At 40.0% G+C, this 14789-nt stretch overlaps 1 protein-coding gene and 1 long non-coding RNA gene across 2 annotated transcripts in view; one reads left to right on the plus strand and one right to left on the minus strand.

The window, feature by feature from the left end:
• Positions 1 to 7984, minus strand: part of LTN1 (listerin E3 ubiquitin protein ligase 1) — a 66520-nt gene extending 58536 nt beyond the window's left edge. Inside the window, exons 1-4 of the mRNA XM_072806649.1 lie at positions 7820 to 7984; positions 2145 to 2348; positions 1500 to 1598; positions 771 to 1001 (exon numbers count right to left, since the gene is read on the minus strand). Of these exons, the coding sequence (XP_072662750.1) occupies positions 771 to 1001; positions 1500 to 1598; positions 2145 to 2348; positions 7820 to 7861 (576 nt within the window). The 5' untranslated portion in view covers positions 7862 to 7984. The remainder of the gene's footprint in view (positions 1 to 770; positions 1002 to 1499; positions 1599 to 2144; positions 2349 to 7819) is intronic.
• A 29-nt stretch (positions 7985 to 8013) lies between these two features.
• Positions 8014 to 10725, plus strand: LOC140621538 (uncharacterized). Its single transcript, XR_012021285.1, has 3 exons — positions 8014 to 8192; positions 8840 to 9724; positions 10404 to 10725. It is a non-coding gene; the product is annotated as an uncharacterized lncRNA (long non-coding RNA).
• Positions 10726 to 14789: the final 4064 nt, after the last annotated feature.

A 14789-nucleotide genomic window follows, 5' to 3' on the forward strand; every position in this document is an offset into this window, starting at 1 on the left:
ATGCTTACTAGAAATTCTATTATCACTCCCACAGGGTCTGAGGAGATCTGTTCAAGAATGTTTACTGAAGCAGTATTTGTTATAATAAAAAACAGAGGGAAAATCTCAGATGCATATTAATATAAAAGGAGTTATATAAACTGTTGTACATCTATATCATAAAGCCAACAAAAAGAATGAAGTTTATCTGTATACATGTATCAATATGGAAATATGGGGAAAGTAAATTTAGATTTTTTAGATGTATTCTTTTTTCAGATCATGTAACATAAAGCATAAACTTAAATCTTTTTGGTACTATGACTAAAAGTTATAAATTAAGGACGAAAAATTTAAATAACTTAGAAAAATTCAATCTAAAATGTTAATTATGGGGCAGCCCAGGTGGCTCAGCGGTTTGGTGCCACCTTCAGCCCAGGGTCTGATCCTGGAGACCTGGGATCGAGTCCCATGTCAGGCTCCCTGCATGGAGCCTGCTTCTCCCTCTGCTTGTATCGCTGCCTCTCTCTGTGTCTCTCATGAATAAATAAAAATCTTTAAAAATAATAATAATAAAATAAAATATTATGTTTAAAAATCAAAACCAGAAAAAAAAAAAAATCAAAACCAGTCAGTTTTATTAAATACCATTTTTAAAAACTGTCTTCCATTAGGAATATTTCACTTAGCTATTCCTTCACAATACCATGTAAAAGAGCTATCATTATAATAAGCCTCATGTTCCCTAAATACTTGTGGGGAAAAAAAAGAGGACAGTTCCAAGAACTTACACTTGTAATTTCATCCTTACAAAATGCTATGGCTTCAGGTTGCTTGCTTGGCGGAAAAGCTGCTTCAAAGGCATCTTTTGCTGCAGATGCAGCTGGTGTGTAAGTATCACACTGAGCCATTAGCCAATAGCCCATTAAACTTTTTAAATAAGGAGCCAAGTGTTTCTTCACTTTAAGAATAAGTTTTTCAAAAGCCTGCTGTGTGGCTTCTCGAACCCGGCGATCATGATCCTATTGAAAATATAAAATGATTTAAAATAGCTCTACCCCATAAGAATAAAAATACAGACATTTCTGAATATGCTATGATGACCCATTAATAAGAATCCACCGATATGCAGAGCTAAACTAAAATTAGTAAATTCAAAAATTGTGAAAAAGTTCATTTTTTCTTTTTCCCTTCTTGCAATGAGATAAAAACTCTTCAAGATAGACTCAAGGTCAGGCCTTGAATATTGGGCAATTCACTCTCATTCTTCCGCAGTAAATATCCAAAGAAATTAAACTGTTCAATTTTACTCTAACTAGAAAGTATCTAGGTAATTCTCCAGTAATTACCTGATTTCTGAAAAAAGATTCTCAATATACCTTAAAAACATGATTCAATCTGCATAACAATACTGACATAACATTTTATCATCCTCACCAAAAGCAATCATATAAATTTAATAGTCCTCATGACTTCAAAAACTGTACAAAAACAAACTACTACAAGTTTTTAATACTTACAAGTGAAATTTTGCAGAAAATTCTTGGCCAGTATGGAAGAACTCCTTTTACAATTTCTGTGTCTCTCTCTGTACACATGGTTCCGAATTCCTGCATAGCCTAAAAATAAATTAGTGATATTACTAAGAATCAACAGTCACACTATTGGCTATTGATTATATTTATCCTGTTCTAAAAGCTTAGCCTATTTCACGTAAAGGGAGAATACGCTGCTTCTGTTTATGCCTTACGGGACTAACCTGAAAAGTTCCATCACAGCATACTATAATAGAAACTTTTCTGTTTTTTAAAAAAATAAAACGTATACAAAAATAAAATAAAGTGTGTACAAACAAAATATTCAATTTAATATTATAGGGTCAAAATTACATTCCCTAATGGGAAAAACTGTAGTCAGAATTCCAAAGTGGTTCAAATAAGTGCAGAACAATAAACTAATTTATAAGCCAGAAAAGATAAGACTAAGCTTAAGTCTATATATCAGAAAAAAGGACAATAGTAAAAGAACTTATTAGTGATAAATGATTGCTTATTTTTCTTTTTTTTTTATGATTGCTTATTTTTCTTTACATAAAATATACTAATGACATTTCGCTCTAACAAAAGGATTTTCTTGATCATTTTTACAGAAAACATAAAACTTGCTTTTAATTTTGTGGTGACATCTTTCTTGGAAAGTTTCCGCAGCACCATTCGGAAATCAGAATCTACAAGACTGTCAATTTCTTCAGCTCCTTGAATAGCAGGAACATAGCCTAAGTCACTCTGAGATGTTCCAAAACCAATAAATCCAGGAACTGTTCCCTGTTCTTTGGCAAGCAGTTCTGCAGCTCGGCCACTGTTTGAAGGCTGATAAGAAAGTTGGGGGGGAAAAAGTCAGAAAGAGTTCAAAATTTAACTTTGACTTGTCTTTGACAATTCTGAGGAACAAGCTTTTATTTGAGAACTTTTTATTTTCCAGCCTAAGATTTCACCTACTGAAACGTTCCCATCACAAAGAACCTATCAATAATGATCCTAGGAGTTATTTCCTGGTCTGCTAAACATCAGAACAATGTTTGTTAAATTGGATACAATCTATTAGCAGCTCATGATATCAACTTAATGGGTCATAACAGCCTTTCCAAAAAAAAAAAAAAAAAACCAAAACAGAATAAAACTTTAAAACTCAGAATGCATCACATATGGTAAGAATAAGTACTATTTTGGGATGCCTGGGTAGTTTTGTGGTTGAGCGTCTCTGCCTTCAGCTCAGGGGGTGTGATCCTGGGGTCCTGGGATAGAGTCCTGCATTGGATTCATTACAAAGAGTCTGCTTCTCTCTCTGCCTATGTCTCTGCCCCTCTCTCTGTGTCTCTCATGAATAAATAAATTCTTAAAAAAAAAAAAGTACTATTTTATAAAATTTTTATTTCCAAATTTATATAAAGAGTATAAGAGTATAAAGAGTATATGATATAGGGATCCCTGGGTGGCACAGTGGTTTAGCGCCTGCCTTTGGCCCAGGGCGCGATCCTGGAGACCTAGGATCGAATCCCATGTCGGGCTCCTGGTGCATGGAGCCTGCTTCTCCCTCTGCCTATGTCTCTGCCTCTCTCTCTCTCTCTGTGACTATCATAAATAAATAAAAATTAAAAAAAAAAAGAGTATATGATATAAAATTAATTCATACATGAATTACATCTTTTCATTCAACCATTCAACAAGTATTTATTAAACCACCACCATGGTACAAGTCTAATAATAGCTCTTTCTAAAACTAAGAGTTCCTTTAGGACAGACACACTTATTTCCACATATCCAAAATTATCTTAACTTCTTTCAGCTCTAATGATAGACATTACTCTGGACATAAAGTCAATACAGTGGTCAGGATAGAAGATACACTCTTTTGAACCAAGGTCAGTAGTATGTTAGATGGATACTCAATATAGTAGCTTCCTAGTGCAAAAAGTTAAGGGGTTGGTTGTGGAAAAACAAAATTAAACTATTGAAAGAAAGTTAACACACTCATTGCCATCTAACAGAAAAATACCTCTGGGACGCCTGGGTTGCTGTCAGTTAAACCTCTGACTGTTGGTTTTGGCCTACATCATGATCTCAGAGTTATAAGATCAAGCCCTATGTGGGACTCCACATCTAGTTCCGGGTCTGCTTGAGAGTCTCTCTCTCCCTCCGCCCTTCCCCCTGCTCCTGAGCCCTCTCTCTCTAAAGCAAATAAATAAAATCTTAAAAAAAAAAAAAAAGCCTTACTTCAATGTCCAAGATGACATTACTAACCCTTTAAAAATAAGCTAATTAATTAATTCACCTGTTTCTGATTTCTTTCTAAGAGTGGTTGAAAGGGTTTCCCAAATGTGTGATTAAATTTGCTCCTATCTAGCAAAACTGTGTTTGGGAAACTATTTTGTCAAGAACTAATTTGTATGAAATGAAAATGATAACCTGAATTACATTTTTTTCCCAAAACAGTAGCATTTAAGACTAATTTCAAAAAAGGTTCTCTATTTTGGAACTGTATTAAAATGAACTAACATTATTCAGTTCACCCTTTTCAATACTGGTACATGAATTAACAGCTACAAAGGAAGTTAGTGAATTGTAATGCAATTCACTGAAAACTAAATATGATGACATTAGGACGTCAGAATTTTATCTATAACATCGTTTATAAACTTTTATTATAAAACAGAATGAAATAGTATAAAAAATTAATTAATGCTAAAAGCTAAAGGAGCCAAGGGGCACTTGGGTAGCTCAGTCAGTCAAGCATCCCTCCATGCTGGGCATGGAGTGTTAAAAAAAATAAAAAAATAAAAAAAAGCTAAAGGAGTCAAGGCTGAATTCTGAACTGACCTGAAATAGCAGACTGATGGTGATAATTACATGTAGAAGAAAAAGTATCCGATTTCCAACTTCTATTTTAAAATAACAAATTATTTTATACTAACTGTATCCTTTATTCAATGTCTACTCTTAGTTTAAAATACAGTTACTGTTTCTTAGTATTTCCTCTACTGTATGTTAAATGCTTATACCCACAGTTCAAAAATTAAGGACCTTGATTCTATCTGGCAGCTAATTTTCTTATGCTACTACTTCATTCTTTTGTGCCTGTTTTCTAGAGGTATTAAAGGTGGAAATCCTGAATTTACAGTTTAAAGATCAAACTCAGGAAGACTTGCAAGATCCTTCCCCACCTGGTCTTAGCTTTTCCCAGGTTTATCTCCTGACACTTTTCTTTCCTTGTCACATCTCCTACTCTCCTCTCCCATTTTGCTACCACCATTTATGTTCTAGTCCCAAAGTGAATTCACAGTTCTCTGAATATGTTGTCTTTCAATATCTGATCTTTGTGTAATCTTTTCTCTCCACCCAAAAACCTTTTCTTCCTGTTCATTTGCCTGACAAACTCCTATTCATCCTTCTAAACACACAGTTATTTTCAATGCTTGGCTCCCTCAGGTCAGTTACCATCTTTTTCTGTTCCTCCATTTCCTTTCTACTCATACCTATATCATAATTCTTAAATATATTATAATCATTTGCTTACTTACATATCTATCATTACACTAACAGTTCGAGAATAAGAAACATCTCTTTGAACACATGGCATTCAGTATTCAAAGTCTTACATTGAATGAAAGACTGCCACGCTGAAGTTCAAATCTCAACAATGAAATTTCCTGGCTACATGAGCTTAGGTAAATTAATTTCTCTAAGCCTCAGTACCATCATCTTTAAAATGAGAAAAAGGTAACTAAGTCATTACTTGGGTTGTCAAAATTAAAGGTAAAATTTTAAACCATTGAAACTGATTCAAGCAAGAATCATCAAACGATGCTAAAACCATTAGGTAAAAGTTTGTGAAAGAGCAAATTATTTCCAGTCTCAAATACCACTCCCCATGTTATCTGTTAATAGCTGATAGAAAAAGACAACTTTACAAAGGACATCACCTTAACCAAGTGATTAAATAACACCAATAATGGGAGAAACATCATGTATATTCTGATGCATTGACAATGATACATCTATGAAGCATTTCTATCAAAAGCTGTGTAACCTCAATTTCTAACCATAAGGAACAATAGGACAATTCTCAATTAAGGAAAACAATTAGCCTAGACTTTTCCAAATTGTCCCTGTCATAAAACAAGTGCCCTCAAAAGAAAAACGAAAGAAAGAAAGAAAAAAAAGAAAGCAAGCAAGCAAGCCCCACTGGAAAACTACCGAGAGCTAAATGATTAAATGAATGGAATCACTCAATCCTTGATTGGATCTTAGGTGTTTTTAAACATGCTGTATCTAAAAATAAGTTAAAGAGAACCTTATTGAGATGACTACAGAAATCTAAATACATTGTTATATATTAGTAGTAGTAGTGTTATACTTAAGTTAAATTTTCTAGGATGTTTAACTGTTCATGATTATGAAGAAGAATGGCATTTGTTTAGAATATCACGTTGAAGTACTTAGGAGTTAAGTGTCATGATGTATGCACCTAATTCTCATATGGTTCAGCAAAATGCATATATTTAGATAAAGAAAACAAATGTGACCAAATATTAACAATTGATGAGTATCGGTTAAGAACATATGGCTTGTCAGTCTAATATTTTTGCAACTTTTACTCATATTTGAAATATTTTAAAAAATAAAACAAGAAAATCATTAAAAAAATTAAAATTAAATGAGAATGCAAGTAGAGTGCTTAACACAGTACCAGCACAAGGCGAGTTACTATTATTACTGTTGGTACTATCTGCTAATGACAGATTAAGCGACTAATCTAAGAAATCGTTATACTGGTTTCACTAGAATTTGACCAGAAGGGGAGAAAAATGCACTCCCATAAAACTGGACTGTGCCGTAACAAACCTGGTACCATAAAAATATACCATTATAACATCCCTAAATCACAGGTTTAATCCACTTTGGAGTCTTCTTTAAAGAAGTGTTTAGAGGGGGATCCCTGGTGGCTCAGTGGTTTAGCACCTGCCTTTGGCCCAGGGTGTGATCCTGGAGACCCAGGATGGAGTCCCGCGTCGGGCTCCCAGCATGGAGCCTGCTTCTCCCTCTGCCCGTGTTTCTACCTCTCTCTCTCTTTCTCTCTCTTGTCTCTTATGAATAAATAAATAAAATCTTAAAAAAAAAAAAAAAAAAGAAGTGTTTAGAGGCCCCTGGTGGCTCAGTCGGTTAAGCGTGTGCCTTTGGCTCCGGCCGTGACCTGGGGCTCCAGAATGGGGCCCAGCATTGTGGGCTCCCTGGCTCAGTGGGGAAGCCTGCTTCTCCCTGTCCTGCTGCTCCCCCTCTGTGGTCTCTCTCTCTCTCTCTCAAATAAATAAATAAAATAAAATGAAATAAACATGTATTTAGTGGGTTTCTACTATATGCTAGTCCTTGTTCTAGGCCCCTAGGACAACAACAGCTTTCATTAAAAAAACAAAAACAAAACCAAAAACACCTGCCTTCGTAATACTCACATCCCAGGGAAGCAAGACCGCAAATGAAGGGAGACAGCAAATTACACGGCGTGTGAAAAAAATCCTGACGTGCACAGGAGTAAAACAAAGCAGGAAAGGAGCACAGGAAGCGGGAGGAGGGCTACAATTTAAAATAGGGCGGTCAAGACAGACCTTACTGGGGTGTCTACCTGGCAAAACTGGTAGCCACCTGAACAAAAGAGCGTCGGGGAGCCTGCCAGGCAAGGTCAAGGCTCCGTGAGCAGGTTAGGTCCGTGTGGCTGGACCGAGACAGCCAGGAGGAAGCTGAAGATGGTGCCAGCGACGGGAAGGGGCCGGAGCCTGACCACATGCCATGTACACACACCATCGTTAGGAGGGATCTGGCCTCTACCGCGAGCAATCCTGGGGAGCCCCGGCAGGTTTCTGAGCAAAAGAGTGACATGATCCGAGATGTCCTGCACACCAGGATCACTGCAAGTGCTTTCTACCCAACTCCCTGGCTCCCCAGTCCCACCCACCACCACCTCCCCACCCCCACCCCCACCCAGCCCCGACCAGGTAACCTTCCAGTTGAAGCGGATACTGAACCATCTCTTAATGGAAACCGCGAGGTGTGTGCCCGGCTGCAGACAGCTCCGGCCGGGAACACCTCTCCTCTCACAAACCCCCCATCTGCTCAGACACGACCCAGCCCGTCCGCGGGGACGCACACACACAACAGAGAGGTCACACTCGACACGCACACACACGCCTCCCGGCAGCCGCGCTCCGCACGCCCTCGGGACGCGCGCGTGGTGCAGCCAGCCGCTGCGAGGCCGGAGCTCCCCGGTCGGCGAGGCCCTCCGCACTCACCCTCAGGTTCCCCTTGGTCCGCTGCTTGTTCTTCCCGCCCATGGTCGCGGTGTCAGCCGCACTCCCGGCCCGCAGCCCCGTCGTTGACACCGCCGGGCCACAACTTCCGGTCCCCGGCGCCGGAACAGGGCCGACGCGAGCGACTTCCGCGGCCCTCCCCTTCCGCCGCCCACCCCGCCCTCCCGCCGCCCCACTTCCGCTCCCGCCCCCCGCCGGGGCCTGCGCCAGCCGCCGCCGGAAACGTCACAGCTAGAGCCACGCCTTTCGGAGTGACGTCATCCGTGCCCAGTAGGAGGCCAAGTAGGAGCGCCGAGGCTTCAAACCCCGTCTTTCCCCCGCGTTCCGGGAGTGCGGTCCGTTCCCCTCTTAGCGGGTAGGAGCTTTTTCACATAAGGGTAGCAGAAGAATGACGTGGCAGTGGAAACAGGAAATGTTTGACCTAAAGTGCAATCATGAGCATCACCTGGGAGTTTATTAGAAATGCAGAGGGGACCCTGGGTGGCACAGGTGGTTAAACCACTGGACTCTTGGTTTCAGCTCAGGCCCTGATCTGGGTCATGGAACTGAGCCCCGCCTCTGGCTCTGTGCTCGGCGGGGGTGGGGTGGGGGGGGATTCATATTCTCTCACCTTCTCCCTCTACCCCTCCCACTCCTTCTCTCTCAAGTAGGTAAATAAATCTTCAAAAAAAAAAAAAAAAAAGCAGACTGTCAGGTCCATCTCAGGACTACTGAAGCAGGTTTTGCATTTTTTTAAAAGTAGGCTCCATGCCGAGCCTGGCTGGAGCTCAGCTAGGGGCCTGAACCTACGACCCTGCGATCAGGATCTGAGCTGAGATCAAGGGGGAAAGTTTAACTGACTGGGCTACCCAGGAGCCCCAGATTTCTGCAATTTTAACAAGATTCCCAGGTGGTGTTGAAATTTGAGATGCTCTAGGCGATATTCTCTAAATCCATCCATCCATCCTTCCTTCCTTCCTTCCTTCTTTTTCTTTTTCTTAAAAGACTTTATTTATTTGACAGAGCACAAGCAGGAGGTGCATCAGGCAGAGGGAGAAGCAGGCTCCCAGCTGAGCCAGGAGCCCAATACCGAACTCAACTCCAGGACCCTGGGATCATGACCTGAGCCAAAGGCAGACCCTTAACCAACTGAGCCACCCAGGCACCCAATCCCTCCTCCTCTTCATGTCAAAATGTTAAGGGTAGCTTTTAGAAAAGTCTAATAAAATCTGACATGTACAGATCTTGTACTAAGCGACTTTGATTCTCAATGACGCTAGAAAAACATAATCACACGTTGCTGGTTATTGTATTCTCATGTCCACACACTCACCCCTTTATACTCAACTTGATCATTCTAAAACTCTGCAAACTATTTCTCCTTTATTCTACTGGCTTCCTGTTAGGCGCCATCCACAGTGGGGACTAGAAAAAGTGACTTGCTCCATTCTGTTAGCATCATCCTAGCAGCAATGCCCCCAGCAGTGTTAATTCCTTTAGGTGGCAGTCGGTTTCAATCTTCATTGCTTTTTCAATAATCAGTCACCTTTATTGTGCACCTCAGGGGTACCAGTAACAGCAGCAGGTAGGAACATCCTCCTCAGATGTCTGATTCCTAGCTCCATGGGTCACCTCTACTGAGCTCTGCTCTGAATATAGTTTATTCTTTAGACTGCAATTCAGAGTCAAGTAAATATTTCACATGATTTTGGCATAAAGATAAATCTAAATTTTTAAAAACTCTCCCTAAAAATCAAAAGCGAAATGAAACAAATACACCTATACATCTACAAAGTTAATGGCTTTGTAATACAAAGAAGAATTATTTCAGTGGACTTCAGAGCACCTTCACTTGACTATATATCTCTGTGGAATATATCATATGAACAAAAAGAACTTCAAAAATTTGTAAGCTATTTTTTAAAAGATTTTATTTATTTATTCATGACAGAGAGAGAGAGAGAGAGAGAGAGAGAGACAGGCAGAGGGGAAGCAGGCTCCACGCAGGGAGCCCGACTTGGGACTCCATCCCAGGTCTCCATGATCTCACCCTGGGCTGAAGGTGGTGCTAAACCACTGCGCCACCAGGGCTTCCCTGTAAGCTATTTTTAATAAGTATAATAGCATAATAATATCAGTACTATTATTCTGAAATCAAATCAAATAAGTAATTATTATAAAGGTACGTGGAATTTTGAGAGGTGATGAAAATATTCTGTATCTTGATTGAGGTAATAGTTACAACTGTATGCATTTGTCAAAACTCATAGAACTCTACATGAAAAAGGATGAGTTTTCATCTAAATTCATATTCAACTTAAAAGCCAAATATGTAATCATATTAATGCCATTAGGAACTAAGAGATACAAATATAAAATGAAAAAGGTTTAAAATAGTGGTGCCTGGCTTGCTCAGTTGGTAGAGTATGCCAGTCTTGATCTTGGTGTTGTGAGCTCAAGCCCCATATTGGGTGTAGAGCTTACTTAAAAAAAAAAAAAAAAAGCTTTAAAATAAAATTTGTAAATTTGAAATAGAAAAATTAGTATGAACTCATTATATGCATGTGTATTTGTATTTTTTTTCAAGCTTTGTCTCCTGAAAAGGTCTAGAAATAACGGCAAACCTAGTAGCAATGAGCGCTATTAAAGAACAATGACAATCAACAAAATTTAGAATATAAGAAAGTCTATAAGACAAGCAATCAGTTTCATAAATACATCTCAGAAGGGAGAGGAGAAGAGGAAAGAGAAGAAGAGAAAGGGAACAGATTGAAAGAGATTAACAAGACATACCAACCAAATGCAAGTGTGGCTCTTGTTTGAATCCTGATTCAAACTGTTAAAAGATAATTGGGGAAATATGAACACATATTGGATATTTGGTGACATTAAAGAATAGTTGTCAAGAATTTTGGGGGTGTGATAAAGGTATTTCGGCTATATTAAAAAAAAAAAAGACTTTGCCTTTTAGGGATACACACTAAAGCATGTACAGATAAGAAGATAACAATGTCTGAGATCTGCTTCAAAAAATCCAGTGGGGTAAGGGGTAGGGGCAGAAATTTGAGTGTCCTTATGAAATACTCTCTGGACTACTCTGATACCATACTTTCAGACTGTTCCTCCTAATTTTCTGTTCCTTGATTTCTTTGATGACTCATTTGCCTCTATGGAGTTTTTTCTTTTCTTTTCTTTTCTTTTTTAAGGAACGTCTGATTTTTTATTTTTAAAGATTCTATTTATTCATGAGACAGAGAGAAAGAGAGAGAGAGAGAGAGAGGCGGAGACACAGGCAGAGGGAAAAGCAGGCTCCATGCAGGGAGCCTGACATGGGACTCGATCACGGGTCTCCAGGATCACGCCCTGGGCTGAAGGCAGGCGCTAAACCGCTGAGCCACCCGGGCTGCCCATCTCTATGGAGTTTTCAAATATTAAATATCAGTCACTCCTCACAACCCCAGTGCAGCTCTTTCTGCCCACGGGTCCTGTCCCTAGGCTTTAATAAAGCCACCTTCTTGTACCAAAGTTATCTCAAGATTATTTCTTGACGGTGGACTCTGAACCCCACCACTTCAAAGCACATCACCATAACCAAAACAGTGAATTGCTAAATTACAGTACACTCAGCCATATACAATGACAACGTTGCCAAAAAATCTATGTCATGGAGACATTTAAACTCCATTGTTTAATGAAGGGAGGCAGATACAAAACAGCATGTACAATATGATTTAATTGCTTAAAAAAAGAAAATGTGACATATACACACAAGTAAAAATAATATACTAGAAAATAAAACGTAAAACCAAAATTTAATATTGTCTTGGGGTGGGGGGAGACTTATGGGTGGGTTTTAAATCTAGCTATTTCTACATTTGGTGTAAGGATCATGTTTTCTAATAAAAATGTAGTACATATATATTTATACATTGGAGCGAAGGGGGCAAGAAAGAAGAGATTTACAAAATCCAAAACGCCAAATGCTCCTGGGGAGGAAAAATTAAGCCTCCACTGAGGTCATTCCCTTGTTGAAATCTGGAGACGCGAAGGTACTCTACTACACCCCTCTGATGCCAGGGAGCAAAATTCCACCAATTCTCCAGGCTGTAGCAACATCCGGGAAATCCCAAAAGAATACACCGATGCCTTTTTTCCCAAAAGATCACGAGTGGTTTAAAACAAAAAAAAAAAAAAAAAAAAAAGGCAGCCCAACTGGCAAACGCAGCAGCACCTGCCCGGCGGGAGATCTCCACTTGAAGAACGAGTCCGCAGTTTCTCGGACTACAGCCCCAGGTCAAAGCCTCTGCCCACATCGGAATCGCAGAGCTCAGAGCTGACGACGTTCCGCAGCCTGCCACCTTCTCCCCGCCACAACGCCCCCAACCTGGACTAGCATTTCCAGGACAGGTCGGTGAAGATGCGGCGCCTGCGCGAAGCGCCTTTAGGGCCCTCCCGGCTGCGCTGCCTGCGAGCGAGCCCTCGGGTGCTCTCAAGCTGCGGGAGCTGGGAAAGGCCCAGGTGTCAGTCAAAGCACCAGAGCACTTGAAAGCCTCAGGGGACCCGGTGTCTGCAGGAAGCCAGTCACTCACTCCCCTTTCATGCTGAGCTAGGATCTTCCCTATGGCTGCTCTGCTCCTTGAAGGGTTGTACCTTTGATATTTGGGGGAAAGGGGGGGATGACAAAAGACATTAAGGATTAAGGCCTCCGTCCCTCCCCCAGCCTGATGGGAGCAGATTGCCAAATTATACTTAACGGAAGGCTCACTGTGCCCCTTTGCAGGATTTTTATGGGTTCAGCTGATTCAAAATAGTTGTCATCATTGTTGCAGGGGGTAGGTAACTAGGAAGTAACCCGTGCATCAGTTCTTAGAGGCTATGAACTCTTAGCTGCCTTGCAGTCTTTATGGAGGTGCACAAATGACATCTGTTGGGTTTCTCTAATATCTTATTATAGAGCTTTCTAAAAAAAAAAAGTGTAACGGTTTTGATATCAAGGATAAAAGTGATTATCAGTCTGCACAGCAGCAAATGCAGTTTTGTTTTAAAATTCAGTTTATGAAATTAATGTGCAGGTGACAACAGTGGCTTTGACTTTGTTAGTCCAAGTTCAGCTAATTTGGATTTATGGGATAAATTTTGCAATTTACAATATTTTTAAAAATTTTACTTAAGAATTGTTTTTACAGGAATGACTTTTACAAATAACAGTAGATGTGTGGCCAATGGTTCCTGCTCACACTTTTGTTTTCTAATAATCCTTTTAATTTTTAACCATAGTTTGGCTTGGGACTAATTGTTTATTTTCAGAATTTATCATTGTCATAATTTATCATTATTTCTTTGTAGATGATTCCAGTCCAAGGTATATATTAAATTAATACATTGGGGATCCCTGGGTGGCGCAGCGGTTTGGCGCCTGCCTTTGGCCCAGGGCGCGATCCTGGAGACCCGGGATCGAATCCCACGTCGGGCTCCCGGTGCGTGGAGCCTGCTTCTCCCTCTGCCTGTGTCTCTGCCCCGCCCCCCTCTCTCTCTCTTTCTCTGTGACTATCATAAATAAATAAAAATTTAAAAAATAAATAAATTAATTAATTAATTAATTAATACATTGACAGTTTGTGAAATAAATGTACATGCAATCATACTGGTCAATTTTATCTAAAAAGAATGTTTATATATCAAGTATGTGATCATTGGTAATAGTCTAAGAAAGCTGTTTCCTGTTCCTCTAACATTTAATTACAGTTTATTGCTTTTTTTTTTTTTTTTTAGATTTATTTATTTGAGAGAGAAAGGGAGGAGGGACAGATGGAAAGAGAGAATTCCAGGGAGACTCCTCACCTAGTACGGAGCCCCACTCAGGCCTGATCCCACCGTGAGTCCATGACCTGCGTCAAAAACAAGAATTGGATGCTTAACCAACAGAGCCACCCAGACACACCCCTCTTATAGTTTTTATTGTGTCTTACATTATACAGTGCAGACTGGACCTGCACTCTTTTGGTATCTTACACTTGCATCTATTTTTATTTGTTATTTTTTAAATATTTTGTTTATTCATTAGAGAGAGAGTGTGAGTGCACGAGTCAGGGAAGGGGCAGAGAGAGAGGCAGTCTTCGAGCTGAGCGGAAGTCTAGACTTGGTTCCATTTCAGGATCCTGACATCATGACCTGAGCCAAAGTCAGATACTTAACCAACTGAGCCACCAAGGCACCCCTACTTTCATCCATTTTTTTATTTTTTATTTTTTTTATTTTTATTTTTTTAAATTATTTATGATAGTTACAGAGAGAGAGAGAGGCAGAGACACAGGCAGAGGGAGAAGCAGGCTCCATGCACCAGGAGCCCGATGTGGGATTCGATACCGGGTCTCCAGGATCGCGCCCTGGGCCAAAGGCAGGCGCCAAACCGCTGCGCCACCCGGGGATCCCTCATCCATTTTTTTAAAGGAATTTACTAATCATGAGGTTGGAAAGTCTGTATTTTTCTTTCTCACTATGCCTTAATAATCTAATGTCTAAATTTGACAGGTGTCTCAATAAAGAAAACTTATAAAGCTTCTTTATTGCATTGTTTCTATTTTACACTTAAGATTTATCTATTTGTACATAGTACTGTGTTCATTTATTTATTTATTGAGCACAGTGGGGAGGGACAGAGGGAGAGAGAGAATCTTAAGCAGGCTTCACACCCAGTGCAGAACTCAGCACAGGGCTCAATCTCACAACCCAGAGAGCATGACCTGAGCAGAAATCAAGAGTTGGTTGCTTAACTGCCTGAGCTACCCATGTATCCTAGCATTGTGTTCTTTTATTAAAATAATGTACAAAGACTGAACAAGTTTTAGCATTTTGGTCCTGCTAAAATATGTGCATCATCTGGCCCCTTTGGTAGCTTCTGGGGGATGTTAGGTCCCATGCTCTGTAGGATATTTCATTCACATCTAGATGTGGCTAGAGGACTCAGATACTT

The sequence above is a fragment of the Canis lupus genome, chromosome 30 (genome assembly GCF_048164855.1).
Source record: "Canis lupus baileyi chromosome 30, mCanLup2.hap1, whole genome shotgun sequence".
Taxonomy (NCBI): domain Eukaryota; kingdom Metazoa; phylum Chordata; class Mammalia; order Carnivora; family Canidae; genus Canis; species Canis lupus.